Source organism: Rhincodon typus, chromosome 14 (assembly GCF_021869965.1).
Source record: "Rhincodon typus isolate 14 chromosome 14, sRhiTyp1.1, whole genome shotgun sequence".
Taxonomy (NCBI): domain Eukaryota; kingdom Metazoa; phylum Chordata; class Chondrichthyes; order Orectolobiformes; family Rhincodontidae; genus Rhincodon; species Rhincodon typus.
The window spans coordinates 40,698,990-40,722,940 of record NC_063345.1 but is presented as its reverse complement, the minus strand read 5'-3'; the positions used below and the strand labels follow the sequence as shown (position 1 = coordinate 40,722,940).

Below are 23,951 nucleotides of genomic sequence, written 5' to 3'. Positions count from 1 at the left end.
GGTTCCAATAGCTACACTGAGGTCACCATGAAGGTCCCACCATCGTAACCTCCCCCTCTTGCTTGATGTGTGGTGGTCCTCAGGTTAAACCATCACCTGTCGTCTTGTTCTCTCTCCCCCATGTGTGCTCTCTCTCCCTCGCTCCCTGATAAACGAGCAGTCCTCTGGAACTACGGCAACCTCAGCTTTACTGATCACTCGCTAAGTGATGGAAAAAACAGTGGAACTCTTTCTAACATCTCAGTGGGTTTCCCTACAGCACAAGGACTTTTGTCATTGAAAGAGGCCACCAGCTTCTCCAGGGCAATTAAAAATGGCAATGATGCTTATGCCCCTTGAATGAATTAAAAAAAAACTAACTTTATTATTCACCTACAAGGACACCTGGATACTTCTGCATTACAGTATTTTGTAGTCTCGCTCCATGTAATACTCTGACCAAAGCAGACAACTTCACATTTTCCCATATTATACTCCATTTACTAATTTTGTGTTCCCTCACTTAACCCATCTTTTCTTACAACTCGCTTTCCTATTTACATTTTTATTGTCAGCACACTGGCCACAGTATGTCAATCCCTTCATCCATGTCATTACTATAGATCATAAATAATTCAGGCCCCCTGTGTCACACAACTAATTACAGCTAAACAATATGAAAATATCCCAGTTATTTAGCCAATCCTGTACTCATGCTAATGTATTACCCCATCATGCCAGACGATCTCATAGTAACGTTTAAAACAGCTTATCAGATACCTTTTAAAAATCCAAATACGCAAGTACTTCCATGTAGTCACAATTCAGTAAGTCATACTATATACAGATCCTCTCTAAAATTCTCATTCATTTTTGGAATTGGACATAGATACAGGAATTGGCTATTGAACCCTCAAGCTTGTCCCTCCATCCAATGAGATCATAACTGCTCTGTGATTCAACTTCACATATTTGCTGTTGCTCTATAACTCTTAATTTTAAATCTGAGATTGAAAACTAAAACTACTGACAATTGACTAGCATCAACTATCATTGGCAGAAGTGCGTTCCAAACTACTAATCCCCTTTGCGATATTTCTCACTTTCACTTGCGAAAATCTCATCTTAAACTCCCAACTAGCAGAATTTTTTTCCATCATTCAGCCTATCTATTCACCATAACATTTTGTAAACTTCAGGGCTGTTACTCTAGTTTGTAATCTCTCATGGTAATTTAACTTTTGTAGTTCAGATATCATTTCAGTAAATTGATGCTTCATTCCCTTCAAAGTTAGTATACTAAGGTATGGTGCATGGAATTGTTCAGAGTACGCCTAGTGTGGTCTAACTATAGTGCTGCACAGCTGTGTCATAATTTTTCTACTCCCTTTAATTTCAATTTTTTTAATATGAAAGCAGACATTTGTTAGTCTTTATTTTCTGTAACAATTCATCACTTTTTAAATGATGTATATACATGAACAGATAAGTCTCATTGGCTTTGTTGTGGTACAGAGGCATCTAGATGTCCTAGAATGTTGGCCTTTATTACAAGGGGAATGGACTTTAAGAGTAAGGAAGTGCTGTTATAACTTTAGAGGACATCGATGGGACTTCACCTTGAGTAAGACCTACAGTTTTGCTCTCTTTAATTAATGAGGGATACACTTGCATTGGAAGAAGTTCAGGGAAGGCTCATTATGTTGATTCCACAAATGAACAGGTTGTCTTGAGTAAAGACTGAACAGTTTGAACTTATTGGATTTTAGAAAAATGAGATGATCTTATTGAAACATATTGAGTTTTGATGCAACTCAACTGGGTCAGTGCCCTTTTACCACTTATCTAATTATTGTGAAAGTTAAAATCCCCCATTCAAGTCACTGGCTTGATTACTGGCTTGTATTTACATAATCTCTGCATTTATACAATATATTACTTCAAACTTGGCACCAGAGGACAAATAGACATCTTCCACTGTAATCTAATTGATTTTTCTATTTCTTCATTCTACCCATAAAGTCATCATTGCTTGCTTACCTTTCATGAAATCCTCTTTTATCACTGAAGTGATTTACTTCTTTATCCCACTCCTCCCTTGTAATATTTTCCCTATCTTTCATATAGGCCTTATGACCTGCTAGGTTTAGTTTCCATTCCTGACTGTTTTACAATGTCTGTAACTATGACATATCTCCAACTGAAATTGTACCTGCAATTCATTTAATTTACTCAGCAGGTACTGCTTGCATTTATATAAAGAATGCTTATTTGAGCAGTTAATTGTAACCCATCCCTCAGCCCAAGTCTTTTATTCGCATGTTTCTTATTTCCTTTTCCTGCTGAAATACTTTACATCCTTCTATTTATTTTCTCTTCACTTATACAGCCACAAGCAAATTTGTAACAGCTACTCTGTTCTTTTCAATATAATTTGTTCTGACTGAAACTTTACCACCTATGCTTCGGCTTAATAGTTTGAAGTCTCTGTAATTGCCTTATCTATCCTTTTCACTAGGACCCTGGCACAAGCCCAATTTAGGTGCAGCCCAGTCCGAAGATAATTCCTTTCAGTCCCAGTAATGGTACCAGTTCAATGATATGTAGTCCCTTTTGCCACATTTGTTTTCTGCAACAAAATCAGTTACATAAATCTGCATGTAATTCTGGCAATAATCCAGGGATTCCAACCTTTGGAGACCTATTCTTTAATTTCGCTCCTAGTACTCTTCAAACAGGACCTCCTGCCTACTCTTCTATGTTATTGTTCCCAATGACTCATTACTTCAACTGTCTTCATTCCTGTTGTTAATAATCCTTCAATTTGGCACCAGGTAGGTAATGAAACTTATTCTGCTCGCAAAAAGATGTTATTTGTCCTCTGAATTATTAAATCTCCGAAAACTATCACATTCTGCTTCACATCTTCACTCTTTTGGACAGCCTCCTGCTCGAAGATGTCACGGCCAGCATTTGACTTGTCCTTCCAACATACTTTAAGCTAGTTCACTCTGTTTACGATCACTACATTTATCAACAGAAACTGTTAATTTTATACACATTACAAGCACTTCCCACTCTCAGTAATTAGCTCCTGTTCAAGTGAACACTTGTAATTGATTGATGGCTTTGTTCAGAATACTATATACATTGCTGTAGATACAGTTAAAAACACATCCATATACAGAATATCGTTTGCGATGCAGAAAAAAGTGGTATGGTTAAGTGTTTAACTTTGATTATATTAACAGGATTTTGCTCTGAGGCCTGCAGAGTTTGAAAAGTCAGCATTTTCACTTACTGAATTGATAATGACTTATTTGAGGGACTGATTTATAGTAGACTAATTGACATTGCAATAGCTGTATCAGCTACAGAAATTTGAATTATAGATAATAATTCACTCTGTACCAGTTGCAAACAACCTAACCCGAGTACAGGCAGTTTCTCCCTTCTTTTATTTGGCATAGCTTCAAAGCGGAATAAACTGCCTATAATTCAGTACAAATGGCACATGTTCACTGTTAGGCTCACTCAGAGGCACCAAATGTGGCAACCACAAAAATGGAGTTCTGATTTGTGCTTAGGTCACAAAGTACTTTTTAAAGGTTAATTGCTTTGCATTAATCACTGGCATTGCACAGAAGCTGTGTACTCTGGTACAGCGGGCTGTAGCTGCTGCTCAAAAACAAAACAAGCCTCCATAGGCTAGTTAACCATAGAAAACTAGAGCTGAGCCTGATCCAATCTTCAAATATCTCATCCTGGGTCTAACCAAAAGCAGCCGAAGAGTTTAAGGCCAATTCTAGTGCTGCAACTGGTGCTGTATTTGTTTGCAGCTAATAAAACACAGACCAGGACTAAAACAAGTGACCCTTAGGGTTAGCTACCAGCTAACAGCGGGTGCAAGCCCTGCTTTGAACTTTCTCCCACTAGTGCATTCATCTTGGATGGCTCACATCTCCCTATGTGTTCTGAGCAAAAGTATGAATTAAGCAGAAAACCAGACATCAGGACAGAGTCCAAAAGTGCCTCGCCGAGAATAATTTTTTTCAAAGTGCAGAGAAATAACTTTGTTAGCCACTTGTTAAATATTACCAATGAAACATACCACCAGGATCCAGAACAACCTTTGCAGGGGACATAAGCTTCACTAATAACTTTCTCATGATATTTCTGGCAAGAGTAGTGGTATGTCCTGCAACTAATTTAGGGCCCTCTAACATAACATGCACACAGAATAGGAAAAGAAGACAGCACATTTATCTGGTGTTTAGCTGTATCATAGAGAGAAGCAAGATCCAGAGTTCAAATCCCAGTAGCTACACAGACCTAGCCAATCTGAACACAGGTACTGTTACTGACCTCAGCAATGTTATATTATTCCAGTCATAATTCTCAGATGAGAAAACGAAAACCAAGTAACCCAGTCAAGCTTCCTGCTTGTGACTGTCACTCAGCAATCACAGCTGGAAGTTCATTCATGCTGACAGGATTGGGCTCAGCTTCCTTTAGCAATTAGCCAGTCAATGCTCAAACATAAAGAAAGATCATTAGGCCAAACTAATTAAGAGTTCATTTGACTATGGAACTGTAATCTAGTGATTGTGCATTAGCTGCTGTTCAAAGCTAGCATGCAACATAACATAGATTTGTTCTCCAATGTATGCAACAACTTGAGCCCAGCTGTTCACAATATACATTAGCGATTTGGACCAAAGAATTGAATGCCATATCTCCAAATTTGCAGATGACGCTAAGCTGGGTGGCAGTGTGTGCTGTGAGCAGGATGCTAAGAGGCTGCAGGGTGACTTGAACAGACTGGCTGAGTGGGCGAATACTTGTCAAATGCAATATAATGTGGATAAATGTGAGCTTACCCACTTCAGTCGCAAAAACCGGAAGGCAGATTATTATCTGAATGGTGGCAGTTTAGGAAAAGGTGAGGTGCAACAAGACCTGGGTGTCACGGTGGAACAGTCGCCGAAGATTGGCATGCAGGTGCAGCAGGCAGTGAGGAAAGCTAATGGCATGTTGACCTTCACAGGGAGAGAATTTGAGTATAGGAGTAGGGATGTCTTGCTGCAGTTATACAGGGCCTTGGTGAGGCCACACCTTGAATATTGTGTGCAGTTTTGTTCTCCTGGTCTGACGAAGGACATTCTTGCTTGAGGTTTACCACACTGATTCCCAGGATACCAGGTCTGACATAGGAAGAAAGATTGGATCAACTAGGCTTGTACTTGCTGGAATTTGAAAGAAAGAGGGGATCTCATAGAAACATATAAAATCCTGTTGGTACTAGACAGGCTGGATGCAGGAAGGATGTTCCCAATGTTGGGGAAGTCCAGAACTAGGGATCACAGTCTAAGAATAAGGGGTAAGCCATTCAGGACTGAAATGAGGAAGATGATGTGGAAGCAACCATGGCTGACTAAGGAAGTCAGGGATAGCATAAAAACAAAAGAGATAGCATATAATGTGGCGAAGGGCAGTGGGACACCAGAGAACTGAGAAGCTTACAAAGACCAACAGAGGGCAACAAAAAAAGAAATAAGGAGGGAGAAGATTAAATATGAGGGTAAGCCAGCCAGTAATATAAATGAAGACTGTAAGAGTTTCCTTAGGTATAAAAAGGGTAAAAGAGAGGCAAAAGTGAACATTGGACCACTGGAAAATGACGGTGGAGAGATAGTAGTGGGGAACAAGGAAATGGCTGAGGAACTGAATAATTACTTCGCATCAGTCTTCACGGTGGAAGACACGATTAATATCCCAAAAATTCGAGTGTGTCAGGGGGCAGAGCTGAGTATGGTTGCCATCACCAAGGAAAAGGTGCTAGTAAAACTGATTGGCCTGAAGGTGGACAAATCACCTGGACCAAGTGGACTACACCCCAGAGTTCTAAAGGAGATAGTGGAAATGTTAGTGGTGACCTTTCAAGAATCACTAGAGTCAGGGAGGGTCCCAGAGGACTGGAAAATTGCTAACGTGACGCCCCTGTTTAAAAAGGGAGTAAGGCAAAAGACGGCAAATTACAGGCCGATTAACCTAAACTCGGTCGTGGGCAAGATTTTGGAATCCATTGTAAAGGATGAGATTTCTGAATATTTGGAAATGTATCGTAAAATAGGGCAAAGTCAGCATGGTTTCATCAAGGGGAGGTCATGCCTGACAAATCTGCTAGAATTGTTTGAGGAAGTAACGAGCAGGATAGACCAAGGAGAGCCACTGGATGTTATCTACCTGGACATCAAGAAGGCCTTTGATGAGGTGCCACACAGGAGGCTGCTGAGTAAGATAAGGGCCCATGGTGTTAGAGGCAGGGTGCTAGCATGGATAGAAGATTGGCTGTCTGGCAGAAAGCAGAGAGTGGGGATAAAGGGGTCTTTCTCAGGATGGCAGCAGCCAGTGACACGTGGTGTTCCGCAAGGGTCAGTGTTGGAACCACAACTTTTCACTTTGTACATTAAGGATCTAGATGAAGGAACTGAGGGCATTCTGGCTAAGTTTGCAGATGGTACAATGATAGGTAGAGGGACAGGTAGTATTGAGGATGTGGCGAGGCTGCAGAAGGATTTGGACAGTTTAGGAGAGTGGGCAAAGAAGTGGTAGATGGAGTACAACGTTGGAAAGTGTGAGGTCACGCACTTTAGTAAGAAGAACAAAAGCATGGACTATTTTCTAATTGGGTTGATAATTCAGAAGTCTGAAGTGCAAAAAGACTTGGGAGTTCTGGTCCAGGATTCTCTCAAGGTAAGCTTGCAGGTTGAATCAGTAGTTCGGAAGGCAAATGCAATGTTAGCATTTATTTTGACAGCACTTGAAGATACAAGCAGGGATGTACTACTGAGGCTTTATAAGGCGCTGGTCAGGCCACATTTGGAGTATTGCGTGCAGTTTTGGGCCCCATATCTCAGGAAGGATGTACTAGCCCTGGAGCGGGTTCAGAGAAGGTTCACAAGAATGGTCCCAGGAATGGAAAGCTTAACATATGAGGAACATTTGAGGACTCTGGGACTATACTCATTGGAGTTTAGAAGGATGAGGAGGGATCTAATTGAAACTTTCAAAATACTGAATGGCCTGGACAAAGTGGATGTTGGGAAGATGCCTTCATTGGTAGGAGAGTCTAGGATCCGAGGGCACAGCCTTAGAGTAAGGGAAGACCTTTTAGAATGGAGGTAAGGAGAAACTTCTTCAACCAGAGAGTGGTGAATCTATGGAGTTCACTGCCACAGAAGGCTGTGGAGGCCAGGTCATTGAGTACATTTAAGACTGAGATAGATAGGTTCTTGATTATCAAGGGGATCAAGGGTTATGGGGAGAAAGCGGGAGAATGGGGTTGAGGAACTTATCAGCCATGATTGAATGGCGGAGCAGACACGATAGGCCGAATGGCCTAATTTCTGCTCCTATGTCTTACGGTCTTAATTTCTTCAGTCAGAGTTATAAACCTGTGGTATTCTCTACAGAAAGCTGTTGGAGCCTGTTCTTTAGATATATTCAAGAGGGAGCTGGACGTGGCCCTTGCAGCTAAAGGGATCAATGGGTATGGAGAGAAAGTGGGAGTGGGATACTGAACATGCATGATCAGCCATGATCACATTGGATGGTGCTGCAGGCTTGAAGGGCCGAGTGGTTTACTTCTGCACCTATTTTCTATGTTTCTTTGTTTCTTACAATCCTCATTAGGAAAACTGAAGTAATGTACCAACCTCTTCCATGACTTTTCATCAGAACTAAAAGGTCTGATGCAATCGGTCCTTAAATTCTAATTGTTCTCCTCTCCACAGACGCTGCTAGACCTGCTGAGTATTCCAACTATTTTCAGTTTTACTTTTCCAAACATGTTATTCATGGGAACCACAAATCTAACTATTGAAAGGAAAAAAGTAGCAGTTTGCTGGAATCCACAACCCTCCTTGGAAAGAGGAGTTTAGATTCACCAGTTCCATAAATAATCTGAGGAACAGGAGCCTGCTAAGTTACATGGAACAAACCCCTCAAGCACTGAGAGTTGTGGCTGGAGCTTCAGGAAGACTGTAAATTCTAACCAATGGATTGTCTCATAAAGCTATATATAAGCAGCTGTGAAGCATACAGCACAGGGCAGCAAGTAATTCAGATAAGGATTATCATGGAGATGCTGCATGTAGAAACCCTGGTCGCTACAGAAGACTTTGAAATGGAACATTCTATTCTGATTACCTTGAAGTTGAAGCTATTGATATAGTGCCTTTAAAGATAATTAAACATCACGAGGTGCTTCGTGGGAGCATTATAAAATGACCAAAACACCGAGCCACACAAGAAGATACAAGGTCAGATGATCAAAGATTCAGTCAAAGGGTTAGGTCTAAAGAACTGCCTTAAAGGGGGAAAATGACACAGTGGAGGTATAGAAAGGGAAATTTAGAGCTTGTTCATTTTAAAAATTATTTCAGAATTGCTTACAAGATCAACAATTTTTGCCTATCCCTAACTGCCCTTAAGAAGGTGATGATGAGCCTTTTCTTAAAATACCAAAGTTAATCTGCTGTGCTACACCCAAAATGTTATTAGAGAGGAAATTCCAGGATTGTGACTCAGTGTCAGTGAGTAATGGTGGATATATTTCCAAGTAAAAATGACATACAACTTGGAGGGGAATTTTCAGGTTGTGTTCCCATGTATCTACTGTCCTTGTCCTTCTAGTTGGTAGAGGTCCTACGTCTGGACGGTGCAGTGAAAGCAGCTTTGTGAATTGCTGCATATGATAGAAACTGCTGCTACTAAGATTCAATGATGAATGTTTAAGTGCTCGATGGTATATCTATCATGGATGAAGTCAATGTTTGAGGCAAATGAAGAGTATTCCATCATACATCTGGCTTGTACCTTGCAGATAGTGGATGAGCTCTGGGCGGACAGAAGGTTTGTTACTCACTGCAGAATTTCAAGCTTCTGACCTACTCTCGTGGCCACAGTATTCATATGGCTGGTCAAATTCTGTTTCTAGGCAATGGTAGGATGCCAATGATAGGGAATTGATGAAGAAGCTGAAGGTGTTTGGGCTGGAGACACTATTCTTAGGAATCCCTGAAGTGATGTCCTCGGACTGAGATGACTGACCTCCAAAAATCATCTTCCTTTAAGCTCGGTGTAACCCCAGTCAGTGCTGGAAACATTGCCAGCATTCTTTGCCTTTTATTTTTCTATACTTTGTGAACCCATGACAAGCTTACTAAGCGGCATTCAGGTACAAATATTTTATAGGAAATCAGCAGCACAGATCTTGATTGGACTTTTACATTAGTATTTTAGATTGCAAAAGTAGGAATTGTGCCAGGCCACTGCACAATTAAATCATTTGAATAGTCCTCTAGTTGGCAAGGATAATGCATAATGACACCAACACACTGATGAAAGATGCTATTCAGAACAAATCAGCCTGTGGCTAAGACACACAGATACAAACCTTGTTCGGAACTTGCCTTCTCACAGTTATTCAAAAATAAAGCGACTCCGCGTTAAAACAGTAGTGAGGCAGGAATCCCTGGGCTATCTTTTTACAAATTCATAAAAGGCATTCCAAAAATTCACAGAGCCTCACAAATTGAAAAATTATACATAGGAAAAAAAGATTTGCATTTATGTCTGGGACCTTTCATGACCACTAGATGCCTCAAAACACTTCATAACCAATAAAAGTCCATTAGAAGAATAGTCACTGTTGTAGGAAATGGGCCAGTCAGTTTGTACAGAATGAGGTCTCAAACAGCATTACAATTATTGGATAACTGGTTTCTGTGGTATTATTTGAGGGAGAACTATTGACCAGAGCATCTCCCTTGCTCTTCTTCCAAAATAGTGCTAGGGGAGTTATAGATTCATTTGAGGAAGCAAACAGGGCCTTAGTTTATTGTTTTGTTCTGAAAGATGGCACCCCCATGAGTACTGAATTCCTTCAGTGCTGGATTGGAGTGTCAGCCCAGAAAGTTGTGTCCAAGCCTTGAAGTGGGTGAACCCACAGTCTCCTGACAGAATCAAATTTGCTACTTTAGAGATTTGAGTTGACAGATGAGGTCTAACAAGGATATTATTGTTGAAAGGTTTGCCAAATTGATTCTTATTTATTTCAACGTGTAACTTTTCCAGACAAGTTAGGAAGGTGTAATGGGCCCATTCCTGAAGAAGGGTCCCGACCTGAAACGGCAACCTTCCTGTTCCCCGATGCTACCCGGCTTGCTGTGTTCCTCCAGCTCCACACGGTGTTATCACTATTTGATCTCTGTTATTTTTTCTGAAGTACATGGAAAATCAGGTCAATACCTAGTCTAGCCAATTTTTATTCATCTCTTGTCGATTGGTTCCGAATGGCATTGACTGAAATTTAGGAGCGGGACTCATTTCCAAATCATCCTGCCAAAGAAGCTGTTTACCAAAAGTCAGTTGCCAAATGGAGATCAACATCCCTGCTCTAAGCACTTACACTGCACTAAATCTAATAAACAGGACAAATTCCTCTTAACCATAATCTGGTTATGTTTTCTGTTCCTTTTATAAATATTGCAGCCTGTGGAGTGCAAATATGATTAATCTCAGTAGTGCAAATGTCCTCAGACCTCATTGTTGACTGGAACTGTTGGACAAAGAAGCAAAGTAACCACAAATTTTGGAGATACAATGTAAGCTGGTCAGATTTCAATTTATTTGTCAAGTTAAGTGATTTATGGTCATTCCTTAATGATAAGTGTGGGAAATTTTTGTTTAATCTTTTACAGATGTGACCACATTTTCTAGACCAACATTTGTCAACCATCCCTAATTGTCCTTGAAAAGGTCATTGTGAGTTGCTTTCACAAACTGTTGCAGCCCACATAATATAGATAACCCATGGTGCTTTTAGAAAGGAAGTTCCAAGATTTTGACCCAGTGAAAGAAAAGCAATATAGTTTATATAATGATAATGTGCAACCCAGTCAGTGTCTGGAAGCAATGGTAGCAGTGGGGAACGATGAGCACTTAAGAGTCATAGAGTAATACAGCATGGAAACAGGGCCTACGGCCCAAACTGTTGACCATGGTGCCTGCTCAGCTAGCTCCAATTGCCTGCATTTGGTCCACATCCCTCTAAACCCTTCCCACCCGGGTACCTATCCATATGTTTTTTAAATGTTGCTATTGTACCTGCCTCAACCACTTTCTCTGGCAGCCCATTCCATATACGCACCACTCTCTGTGTGAAGAAGTTGCCCCTCAGGTCCTTCTTAAATCTATCCCCTCTTACCTTAAATCTATGCCCTCTAGTTTTCAATTCCCCATCCCTGGGAAAAAGACTATATGCATTCATCTTTTCTATGCCCCTCATAATTTTGTACACCTCAATAAGGTCACCCCTCATTCTCCTACATTCCAAGGAATAAATTCCTACCATGGCCAACATCTCCCTACAACTCTGGCCTACTAGTCCTGGCAACATCTCATAAATCTTCTTTGCACACTTTCCAGTTTAACTATGTCTTTCCTATAACAGGATGACCAAAACTGTACACAATATTCCAAGTGTGGCCTCACCAACGACTTATACAACTGTAACATAACATCCCAACTCCTATACTCAGTGCCTCGACCGATGAAGGCCAGCATGCTAAATGCCTTCTTTACCACCCTGTCCACCTGTGACGCAGCTTTCAACGAACTATATACTTGTACTCCTAGATCCCTGTGTTCCACAACACTCCTCAGGACATTAGCATTTACTGTACAAGTCCTACCTTGGTTAACTTTCCAAAGTGCAGCACCTCACACTTAACTGTACTGAATTGCATTTGCCAATCCCCATCTGATCAAGATCCTTCTGTAATTTTTGACAACTTTCCTCGCTATCAATGATACCTCCTAATTTTGTATCATCCGCAAACTTACTAATCATGCCTTGTATATTCACATCCAGATCATTTATGTAAATAACAAATAACAGAGGTCCTAGCACCTGTCCCATGGCAGATCACTGGTCACGAGCCTCCAGTCTGAGAAACAACCTTCAACCATCACCATCTTCCTACCATCGAGCCAATTTTGAATCCAATTAGCTTGCTCTCCCTGAATCCCATACGACCTATGTTTCATTATTAGCCTGCCATGTGGGACCTTGTCAAAGGCCTTACTAAAGTCCATATGGACAACATCCACTGCCCTACCCTCACTTGAGTAATCAGAGATAGTAGGAACTGCAGATGCTGGAGAATCTGAGACAACAAGGTGTAGAGCTGGATGAACACAGCAGGCCAAGCAGCATCATCGGAGCAGGAAGGCTGACGTTTCTGGCCTAGACCCTTCTTCAGACCCTTCTCATTACTCACTTGAGTAATGTTCTTTGAGAATAAAGGTCAACCCTTCCAGTGGTTAACAGATATACAAGTGTTCAAGAAACTGTAAGTTTAATTGTTAACTGCTTCCATCTGTTTAACCATATGTCACCCATTCATATGGTATGGATCATTTTGTAGCAGCCAGAATCCGCATATGGGACTGGATTAAAGACACACCATGTGGAATGTATCTGTACTTAAATAAAATTTGCATTGAAAAGCCGCCCATAATTATGTTCAAAATTAGACCACAAGTATGACAGAGAAGCAAAGTGGATGCATCATCTGAACACCAACACTGCCAGATCAATTTTACCAGCCTTTTGCTGAAGTGTGGTGCTTACATCTCTCTAGTATCTTGCTAGTGTGGCTAGATCTTTGGCACATGCTTATTTTATCATGGGAGAAGGATCACAGTCCAACCCAAATGTATTCTTAACCAACATCTATAAACACAGGTTGACTTATCTGGCTCACTGGATATTAATCAGAAATGAAAACCGTGTGTGGGTTTTTTTTTCCTCACTTCTTTACTGCCTAGAGTGGGAACAACAACCTCAGCACTGATTAGGACTTGGATCTGGATTTTAATAAGGTAAATAACAAGTGAAAAGCTGCAAGAAAACAGACTTACTTCTCCTGGTCAACATTCAGACACAGCTGTGGTCGATTCCGTTTCTTGTGCTCACGTGCCCGTGACAGTTCCTCTTTGCTTTCTGGGAAGATTCCACCCATCAAGCCTACAGCACTCTTCATCTTCGAGTTTGGATCCAAAATGTCTGCCAGAGATCGGTCTTTTTCTGCAATATCCCGCACCAGCTCCTCTGAAGTTAGCTCGGCAGGTGGTCTGCTCTGAGCACTTGAACTGCATCTCACAGTCTCAATTCCCTCACTGGGTTCTTGAGAAGGACTTTTAATGGTGTTGCTTAGCGGTATGGTGATAGGTTTTATGTAAATCTCAGAATCTTCCCACCTCTCATCTTGTCTGTTGACAACACCGAAGTATGACTCTCCACATCTCTGACAGCCCAGATCCATTTCATTCTTTGAAGACGGCATGTTGTGTGGGAAGTACAGTCCTTTAAAGGGCCAGTTTCTACCGCCTCTGGATATCATCTCACCCATTGGAGATATGAATTTTTGAGTTCTAAGGAAAGAGAGATAAATAGATGATGCTACATATTAGTGACGGCTTTTTTAAAATTTATTCACGGGACGTGGGTGTCACGGGCCAGGCCAGCATTTATAACCAAACCTAATTGCCATTAAGTGTCAACCACATTGCTGTGGGTCTGGAGTCACGTGTAGTCCAGACAAAGTAAGGATGTCAGTTTCCTTCCCTAAAAGCGCATTAGTGATCCAGATGGGTTTTTCTGTGGATTGGCAATGATTTCATGGTTATTATTAAACTCTTAATTACAGATTTTTATTGAATTCAAATTCTACCAACTGCCATGGCAGATTAGCTGGGTCTCTGGATTAATAGTCTAGCAATAATACCATTAAGTCATCAGCATCTCCTTGCTGAATGGCATGCTTCAACTAAATTGCTAGCATTCAACTGAAAGATTAACAGATCCTGACAGATATGGCAGGTTAAACCCTATGCATTAGAGATCACAAAAATCACCAATGGAACGTCACCAGTCTCAGAGAGATTCATTGACTGTTAGAGCAAACACATTCTGTCTAATTCACACTCAAAGTCAGGATTTTGGGGCTCCTCAATGATGTGAATGAACTAAACTGGAAGGTATCAAGTGTGGTTTATTATAGACTGAATTTCAGCTAGGTTATTTTTAAGGTACTACAATTGGTTCAATGTCCATGACCTACAGCATAGGCTTGAGACAGAAAAGAAGGGGTTGGAATGGGGAGAGAAGAAGTGCAGCAAGAATTCCTGCTCCTAAGCATAGTTCGGTAACTATTGTTGGAAGATGTCGATGCTGAGTGAAGCACTGGGCTGGATTTTACAGCCCCTAGCTCAAGCCTTTCAAAAGAAGCCAGGGAATAATGCACGTAAAATAAATCAAGTGGCTAGCCCACTACCCACAAGCTCAGTCCCTATAAAATAGGCAGACTGTTGGCCACTTAAACAAAAAGAAGCAATTGAATCTATTGACAAGTCAATCAATTATGCTGTACATGTCATGGTATGGTTGGCATGTGGAAGAGGCTAGGAGCTGGTAGGCTGTTCTATCAACCCAATGGACTAAAAGGTGGGAAATAATACTAATGAAATAATAATGATGAAATCTTCAAATCACTGAGGAGCAAAGTCCAATTCCCATCTCCTCAAAACTGGATGGTTTTGTTTAGCTTTTCTGTAGGGTGGGGAGAGGTAGGGGCAAGCAGAATATTTCCCAAAGAAGTCAGCAAATATCACAAAGGATAGCACAGAAGGCCATTCTGCTTGCACCAGATCCTGGAAGGAGTTACCAAATGAATTTCACTCCTCTTTCTCCATAGCTTAAATATTCATTTGTCAAGTTTTTAAACAAATTGCCTTTTGAAGGTTATTACTTTTGCTTTCACTAACCTCGCTCACAGTGCATTCCAGATCAAAATCACTTGCTGTGTATCTTTAATTATCCTCATGACACTTTCTTCAGTTTATCTGCTCTGAGGAGAATAGTTAGCTAATATTATCTCACACATTGTACCATGGGACTCAGTATGGGTATCGGTGCCTGAGAGTTGTATGTACTGAGATAGCAACAGAAATCAACTGGGGCACAGGAGACATAGGAATATGGGAACAGGAGCTCTCGAGCCTGATCCACAATTCTAGATCATGGCTGATCATCTAGATCAATAACAGAGAATACAGGCCCTGGCTTCTCAAGCTCTTTTTATAAGACAGGCCCACCATCGCAGAGATCAGTCTGTTGAACCTGTGCTGCACTCCTTCAACAGACAAGCAGACCAGAACTCCACCCAATACTCCAGGTGAAGTCTTATCGGTGTTCTATACAAATGAAGCAAGACTTCTTTTACTTCTGTTCTCAAATCCTCTTGTGATTAAAAACTAACATACAATTTTCCTTCAAAATTAGCTACTGTACTTGAATACTGGCTTTTAGTGGCTTATTAACAAGGACACCTTTGTCCCTTTGGACATCAACACTTGCCAATCTCTCACCATTGAAATACTCTGTGCCTTAATTCCACTTTCCAAAACAACCTCTCACTTATCCACATTATATTCTCTCTGCTCTTTCCCACTCAGTCTGTCTAAATCCCTTGAAGCCTCTTTGCATCCTTATCACAACTTGTACTCTCACATTTTCCATCATCTGCAAAGTTGGAAATATAATAATTGAGCCCCACATCCAAATCATTGATATAGATTGTGAACATCTGGTGCCCACACACTATTCCTTATGGTACCCCACTGGTCACCTCAATCTGCCAACCTGAGAATGTCTCATTTATTCCTATTCTCTCTCTCGCTCTCTCTCTCTGCATTAACTAATCCTCAATCCATGCTAGCGTACTGCCCCAATCCCATGCATTTTAGTTTTGTTTACTAACTTCTTGTATGGGACTTTATTCCTATAAAGATAGATTATAGTTGTACCTTATTGACTCTGCTAGTAATATCCTCAAAAAAGGCCCAACAGTCAAACATGATTTTTCCATCATAAATCCATTTTAACTCTGTCCAATCAAATTACATTTTAAGTAAATACAGGTGTTATAATAGATTCTACTATTCTTCCCACTGATTTCAGACTTACAGTTCTGTATGTCCCCGTTTTTCTCTTCTTCCATTCTGAAACATTGAAGGAACATTTGTAACCTTCCAATCTGCAGGCACCACTTCATAATTAAGTGAGTTTTAAAAGATAATCACCAATGCAGCCCTTATCTCTGAAGCCATCTCTTTTAACACTCTAAATGAAGGTCATTTGGTCCCAGGGATTTAACTTTCAGTCTCCTTGTTATTATCAATACTACCTTTTTAACTAATCCCAATTTCTTTCAATTCCATTTTTTCACTAGACAATTGGATCTCAATTATTGCATGGAGCCTTGTCTCTTCCTCTGTGAAAGGGGATACAAAGTAATTGTTCAGGATTTTTGCCATTTCTCTAATTCCTATTATAAATTGTCCCCTTTCTGCCTTTTCTGTCTTTACTCACATTTTTCTTTACTCATCTTTTCCCCCTTATGCACCTATAGACGTTCACAGAATCCTTAGTGTGGAAATAATCCATTCGGCCCAACAAGTCAACACCGCCCCTCTAAAGAGCATCCCACGCAGACCCATCCCCCTATCCTATCCCTGTAATCCTGCATTTCCCATGTCTAATCCACCTAATTTATACGCCCCTGAACACAATGGGTAATTTAGCACAGCCAATCCACACAACCTGCACATCTTTGGACTGTGGGAGGAAACCGGAGCACCCAGTGGAAACCCAAACTGACCCGGGGAGAATGTGCAAGCTCCACACAGACAGGCAGCTGAGGCTGGAACTGAACCCAGGTCCCTGGCGCTGTGAGGCAGCAATGCTAACCACTGAGCCACCATGCTGCCCACATGTTCTCAGAGTCTGTTTTTATATTCCTTACAATTTTACATTAATATTCTATTTCCTCTCTTTCCATAAGTCCATCTTTGCTCAATTGTAAAATTCTCCCAGTCATCAGGCTTGCAACTTTTTTTTTTGCAAATTTGTAAAACTTATTCCTTGATTTGGCAGTATTTTTAATTAGTTATGTGTCTCATTTTTTCCTTTGGCCATTTATGCAAGAATTACACTTTTCTGAAAGCCAAACATTTATTCATTAATTACTAGCCATTGCCTATCTTCCAAGCATTTGAATGCATTTTTCCAATCCACCACAGCTAACTTCCTCCTCATACCTTCATAATTGCCCTTGTTTACATTTAAGACCCTACTTCCAGATTGAACTTTATCTTCTTTAAACTTAATGAAAGATTCTATCATGAGAACTTCTCCTGATACTCAGTACATGGTTGTAAATCATTTATGTGCAATATCCATGCCAGTACAACCGTTGAAATCATTCTGTACTGTTTGTTCATACTTATTATGCTTATTTGGGCACTGCCATTTTGTTTTTGCTGTGGGGCATTTCACAACGTGTGCGAGTTCAGAACTTTCTGCAATGTAACAGCAGTTTCTGGAGTCTGTGCACACGCAGAATAAAGCAGAAATCAAGTGCTATCAATGATTTCATGCTTCTCCAAAGACAGTGCAATAAATAAAAATTAACAGCTGGAGAACTCTCATTCTTACATTCAGTCTCACTGTAAATGTCCTTGGAAAACATTAAATCTTGTTGAATTAGGTGTAAGTAGGTTTTAAACTGCAATGCTAACTTCACTATTTATTCCTTAAACAACTGTTAACAACCTCCCTGTCACCGAAAGAATAATTTAATGTTTGTTTGAATGTCAAATTGCTGCATTTTAAGAAATTTCACATTTTCCAAATTTTATTGTTTATGATATTTTAGCTTCCGCTGCAATTACAACCCTTGTCTCAATTAATCTTAACATTCTCAGTGAAAGTTAAAAATTGGAAGTGAAGAGCTTCATTAATTATCACATCCTGATTTTGTGTCTGTAAGAATACTTCTGAGAGATTGGGTAAGCAATGCAGTGATTAGAGTAGATTGCGGCAGGAGGGAGTAAACCAGTCCAGGAGGATGGGTGTCAGGTCCGGAGTGTTGGAATCCAGTGGTGGTGGGCGGGTGGGTCTGGATTTGTCAGCTGGTCAAGTTGGGACGGTCAGGCACGAAGCAGAGAGAGCATGTCCAGTGGTGGGGTAAGGTGGTGGGTGAGTGCAGAGCTGGGGTAAAGGGCAAGCATGTCCAGCAGCAGGGCAAGGGGAGTCAGGTGCAATTTGAGGGGGAGGCGGGGTCAAGTCCAAAGGGCAGGGGCAATGTTGGAGGGGGGGTGGTTCAGGTCCGGAAAAGGAATAATGGATGTCAGGTCTGGTGATGAATAAAAGGGGATTGGGTGTGGAGTAGGGGAAATAGGGAGGATATCTAGTGGCGGAGCAAAGTGACATTGGGTATGGAGCAGGAAGGTGGAACATGTGCTGGGGTTGAAGGGGAGTCAGACCCATCTAGAGCTGGGGAAGGGGTGTAAGGGAGTGAGGGGTGGTGCAGTGGATTCAGTAATAGGCAGGGAATGGGGGTGCATGTCACAGGGGCAGGGTATGGAGGTTGGTTAAGGGTTGGGGGTGAAAGGTGTTCGATATGGAACTTAGTAAGAGAAGGTGGCACATGGAGTGTAGCAAGGTGATACAGGTCCTGGGCATGAAAGGGGAAGGGGATCAGGTGCCAAGTGCAGCAAGGTTGGGAGCGGAATCAGGTGCAGTGGTGAGGTAAAGGGTGGTTGGGTGTCAGGTCAGGAGAAGGTATAGTTGGGGGCATGACAGCTAAGTATGGAGTTAGTTGAATAATTTGCTAGGTATTTAATAGTCTAACTTGTCCTGAGTAACTACTCATCTAATTTCATCAAAATCCTCTAAATTCTCCAGATTTAAATAGCAACTTTTGGAGGATTCCAGGCATACAGGAATTGCCCAGCAGAATACTCAAGCTCCCAGGCAATTCCTTCGGAGTCTGCAATGATGGGAATTCTGCAGGATCCCCTTGTGCACCTCTGGGCCAATACAAAACTCAACGAATTAATCCAGCTGAGAATTTTCATTCTGGTTTTTTCCTTTATATAGCTGATCATAGGCAGCAATATCGTTAGTATTTTCCAACTTGTCCCCTTCACTCTGACAGATAACATTCTATTCCTTGGATGTGCCCTGAAAATGTGTCTAAATAGTCATTCTTTGTCAGTATGAAGAGGAGAATGCCTTGACACAAACACAAAGCCGGTAATTAAATGGAATCAGCTGCAGGACACCGTATCTGACTGAAATCTCTACATTCAAGAACAACACCCCATGAATGGCACTACCACATCAATTGGAACTCTAGATGTCACATGTTGTACAGCTAATTGTTAAAATGCTGCCTTGTTTCACAGCATCATTGAAACAATATAACACAGGTCTCTTGCTTGCATGGAACGAAGTCAGTGCACGTGGTGGGGCATTGATCCAAACTGTCCATAAAGCTCTTAGCTAATCACAGCCAATTGGCCTTAGAATTCATGGAAGTAAGGGAAAAAAAGTACAATGGATAAATAACCAGGCTGAGTTCACTCCTAACTGCTGACTCCTGCTTTAAAGTGTATATATGGACAGAATTAAATTGAACAATTACATCAACCAGGATTGAATAGCATGCCAGCACTCTGCACAAGGCACACAGATAAATAATGCCTATTTGTGTGAAGTGCCACATTGCAGCTGCCACCTGCGAAACCACACCCTGACAGCAGCCACTGCCTTGAGAAGAGGAAACTTCTAGAACAGGGAAAAACTAAGTATGTTAATCATAAGGAGGCTCCTGACTTATTACCAAATGTGCTAAATCAGGAACTGTCTGTACGAAACAGCCCTTAATTGTGCCTCATGAGGTGCACGTTCTTTAAAACAATGCTAAAATTTTACAAGCAATGACTGAGAACCGAACAGCTCACTGCAAACACACAATGGGACTTTTCCTCCTTACAGAGGTCACAGTTATAGCTATACTTCAAAAGCTGTTGTCTTTGAAATACTAAGTCCTTCCACAGCCAATGATTGTTCAGATCCAAGCAAATTGCCAACTGCTAAAAACTGCCATATTCTGATAGACAGCATTCTCTCCTCAACTGGGAAACATTATTGTTGGTGTGAACACTTTTTTAAAAAAAAAGTTCTTCTCACTTGAAGCTGGCCCTTGGTGGACTATTGCTACATTGTTACTGGCATTGCAGTATAATACACTAGATTATACTGGTATGGCATGGAGGCCATTCCAATGTTGAGGGTATCACAGCCAAGCATGGTACCACTTTGAACCAGACAGGCATGAGAAAGACACTCCCTCATTGGGGATGGCTATTTGCAGGGGTTGGGTGAACAGACAGCAAGAAGCAGAAAGAGGGCGAGGCGCAGCGGGGAGCCCTGGCAGTAGTTTCCAAAACCTTTCTGGCCACAGACAAGGTGCCAGAGGACTGGAGGGCTGCAAATTTTATTAAAAAAAGGGAGAGAGGGGACAGACCAGGATTTTACAGGTTATTCAGTCTAACCTCAGTAGAGGCAATGTTACTAGAAAGGATTCTGAGAGATTGAATTTATGTGCAACTAGGAGATTGAGAGAAGAGAACAGCTCATGTTTTACAAATGTGATACAACTTTTTAATGAGATATGTAGGAGTATTGATTAGTGTAACGTATTTCATAGGAATTACATGGACTTTAGCTTTGATCAGATCCCTCATGGCAGACTGGTCAAGAAAGTAAGAACCAAAAACAATACGGAACATTGGATCCAAATTGGCTGAGAGGCAGAAAAGCAGAGTGTGATGGTAGAGGTTTATTTATTTCCAGTGGGGTTCCACAGGACTCTGTATGGGGGTCTTGCGATTTGTAGTGCACATTGATGATTTGTTCTTAAATGCAGTGGGTATGAACAAGACAGTCACAGATGACAAGAAATTATCAGTTGACACACAAATTTGTAGAGTAGTAAAAAGTGAAGAGGATATTAATGAACTGGTCAGGTGGTCAGGGCAGTAGCAATTGGAATTCAATCTGGAAAAGTGAGAAGTAATGCTTTTGGGACAGTTAACAAGGCATGACATTAAGTATGAATGGCAAGACCCTAGATAGTACCAAAGATAACAGGAACTTTGGTGTGCATACTGCAGATTTCTGAAGGAAGCAGGGCAAGTAGAAAAGGTGGTTAAGCTGACATTTTCTGAAGAAGTGTCCCAACCCGACACGTCAACTTTCCTGTTCTTCTGATGCTGTCTGGCCTGCTGTGTTCCTCCAGCTCCACACTGTGTTGTCTCTGACTCCAGCATCTGTAGTTCTTGCTATCTCTTTTTTAGGATATTTGCCTTTGTTAAACCAAGGCCCAGAATAGATGAGCAGGGAGATTACCCTGGGACCATGTAAAATGCAGGTTAGGCCACAATTGAAGCACTCCATGCAGTTCTGGTCAGCGCACAGCAGGAAGGATGTGATATGATTGCACTAGAGACAGTGTAAAGGAGATGCTGCCTAGTTTGGGGGTCTGAGAAAAGATTAGATGGGATGGGGTTGTTTTCCTTGAAGCTGCAAAGATTGATAAGGGGCTTGATCAAGACATTACAAAGTTACTTGGTTTATAGAAAGGATGAACGGAAAAACACATTTTCTACTAGCAGAGGGGTCAATAACCAGCAGCACGACTCTTAAGGTAAGAGGTAGAAGGCAAGTAGGAAAGTTGAGGAGAAATGTCTTCACCTGACAGGTGGTGAGTGTCTGGAACTCATTGCCTGAAAGAGCAGGGAGTCAGAAATTCTTTCAACATTTAACCAGTATTTAGGAGTATTTACTCATATCAACTGGTAAATAACATCAGTCAAAAAATTCATAGCCCTAATGCTACAGGCCAAGAGCTGGAAATGGGATTAGTCAGATCTTTGTTAACTGACATGAACATGCTGGGCCAAATGGATAACTTGTCTCAAACGTCAAAGCCCTAACCCAATTGAGAAATCAAAAACAAGGAAGATGACACTCTAATTTCATTTCTAGTCAAACGGGGCAGCACAGTAGCTCAGTGGTTGACGCTATTGCCTCACAGTGCCAGGGACCTCGGTTCAGTTCCAGCCTCAGGTGTCTGTGTAGAGTTTACACATTCTTCCCATGTCTGCGTGGGTTTCCTCCCACAATCCAAAGACGTGTAGGTTAGGTGGATTGGCCATGCTAAATTGCCCATAGTGTCCAGGGTTGTGTAGGTTAGGTGGATTAGCCATGGGAAATGCATGGTTACAGGAATAGGGTGGAGGGCGAGTCTCGATGGGATGATCTTCGGAGAGTCTAAGTGGACTTGTTGGGCCGAATGACCTGTTTCAAAACTGTAGGGATTCTATGATTCAAATTCTATGTTTGCACGTCTTTCAGGTTCTCAAAGGAATGTAATTTCTTTTAACATAAATATGTACTCAGTTTTAAATATGTAGCCTTAAGACAAATGGAGCTGGGACATACTTAATTCTGGGTTTCAAGGGCAAGAGAAAAATACTTTTCCTTCTGAAGGGCAATATGGTAGTAATAAGTATTACAAATGTGCCACAGTGATCATATAGAAAGTAATTTCAAAGTTTTGTCCTTGTCATTGAACCAAGGTAGGCAATGAATAGTAAGGCTGTCTTAGTATATTATCTCTGCCACTCAAGGTGGGTGGAAGTTTTGTTTTTGCCCCTGAATATCAATCAGTTGGTAAATAACATAAATTGAAAAAGTCATAGCTGAATTTTAACAAAATCTGATCTACAGATCGGGTATAGCCCAAGGAGCAATTTTGTTTAGAATGATGTCAACTGTTTGAGATTGTTGTGAATTGTTTCAGTTGATGTGATGCAATTCCTCACAGCTGTCAAAACTCAAGCAGAGTTTTCAAAGCAAGTTTTTGGACATGAATTGGTCTGATGCCTTCTGAGTGGAATAGAAACTCTCAATAAAATTACTTTTTCTCCCTTTTATACTTATAGATAATCAAGCTTGCATGCAAAAGCCTCAGTGAAGAACTGTGCTTTAATTATTAAGTCAAGTTAACAGAACATGGTGGATATATATAGTCTAGTGAATGTCCACTTCACATTTACTATCAGTAGCAGAACCTAAATCAGTCCAGGTTCAGACAGATCAATTTAGGAACAGAAGTAGCAGAAATGTGATGTTATATATCCTGCCTGCAAGTATATAGTTCATCCTTCTGCCAGGCAAAACGTTAGAGCACAAATTAACCACTGTAGTCTGATTTGCAGTCATAATTTCCAGTCCAATTTTGAACAGAGACTCAGAAATGTTCAAATTACTTTTTATACAATTACCTTGATGCAGCATCACTCTCCTGGGATGTTACCAATTTCATCATTGGCCTCTGTGACTTATAGCTATATAGGGACGGGATCAAATGTTCACCTGGAACTGGAACAGCTGAGGCGGACACTAAGCATCTTGGATCATTGAAATCTGATCTTGGATACCTGTACTCAAGACTCGTTATGTAGTCCGCACCCAATTGTGATGGATGAGAATACAATGTCGTATTGTCCATGGCAGACCCAGGTCTTGAAGAAAGATCTGAATAACCCAATGTCTCTCTGTCACAAATATGTTCTGGCCTTTTCCAATTAATTGATGTGGGATGTGAAATCAATGCAGGATCTAATTCACAATGAGAACCCCTCCGTGACCAATATTTATCCAAATCTGGCAATTCATCTCGAGACCGATTCCAGGACTGGTATTTTTCCAAATCTGGAAAATCGTGTAATGATAATTTCCGGGTCTGGTAGGTTTCTAAATCTGGTAACTCATGTAGAGACAGCTTCCGAAGGTGGTATTTGGGTAATTCTTGTACTTGATTTGGAGATGGTTTCCAGGTCTGGTAATTATCTACATCTGCTATCTTTTCCTGTTGTGTTAGTTTCCGGGACTGGTACCTCTCCAAATCCGCCATCTCGTGCTGGGA

At 41.1% G+C, this 23,951-nt stretch overlaps 1 protein-coding gene across 5 annotated transcripts in view; it reads right to left on the bottom strand.

Annotated features, from left to right (window-relative positions):
• The window catches only part of LOC109936872 (protein Shroom4-like), a 122,022-nt gene that overhangs the window by 12,990 nt on the left and 85,081 nt on the right, over positions 1 to 23,951 (bottom strand). For 4 of the 5 annotated variants that reach the window (XM_048605298.1, XM_048605299.1, XM_048605300.1 and 1 more), the window contains exons 7-8: positions 23,308 to 23,922; positions 12,970 to 13,482 (exon numbers count right to left, since the gene is read on the bottom strand). In XM_048605298.1, the coding sequence (XP_048461255.1) occupies positions 12,970 to 13,482; positions 23,308 to 23,922 (1,128 nt within the window). The remainder of the gene's footprint in view (positions 1 to 12,969; positions 13,483 to 23,307; positions 23,923 to 23,951) is intronic. The other variant, XM_048605302.1, reaches the window with a different exon arrangement.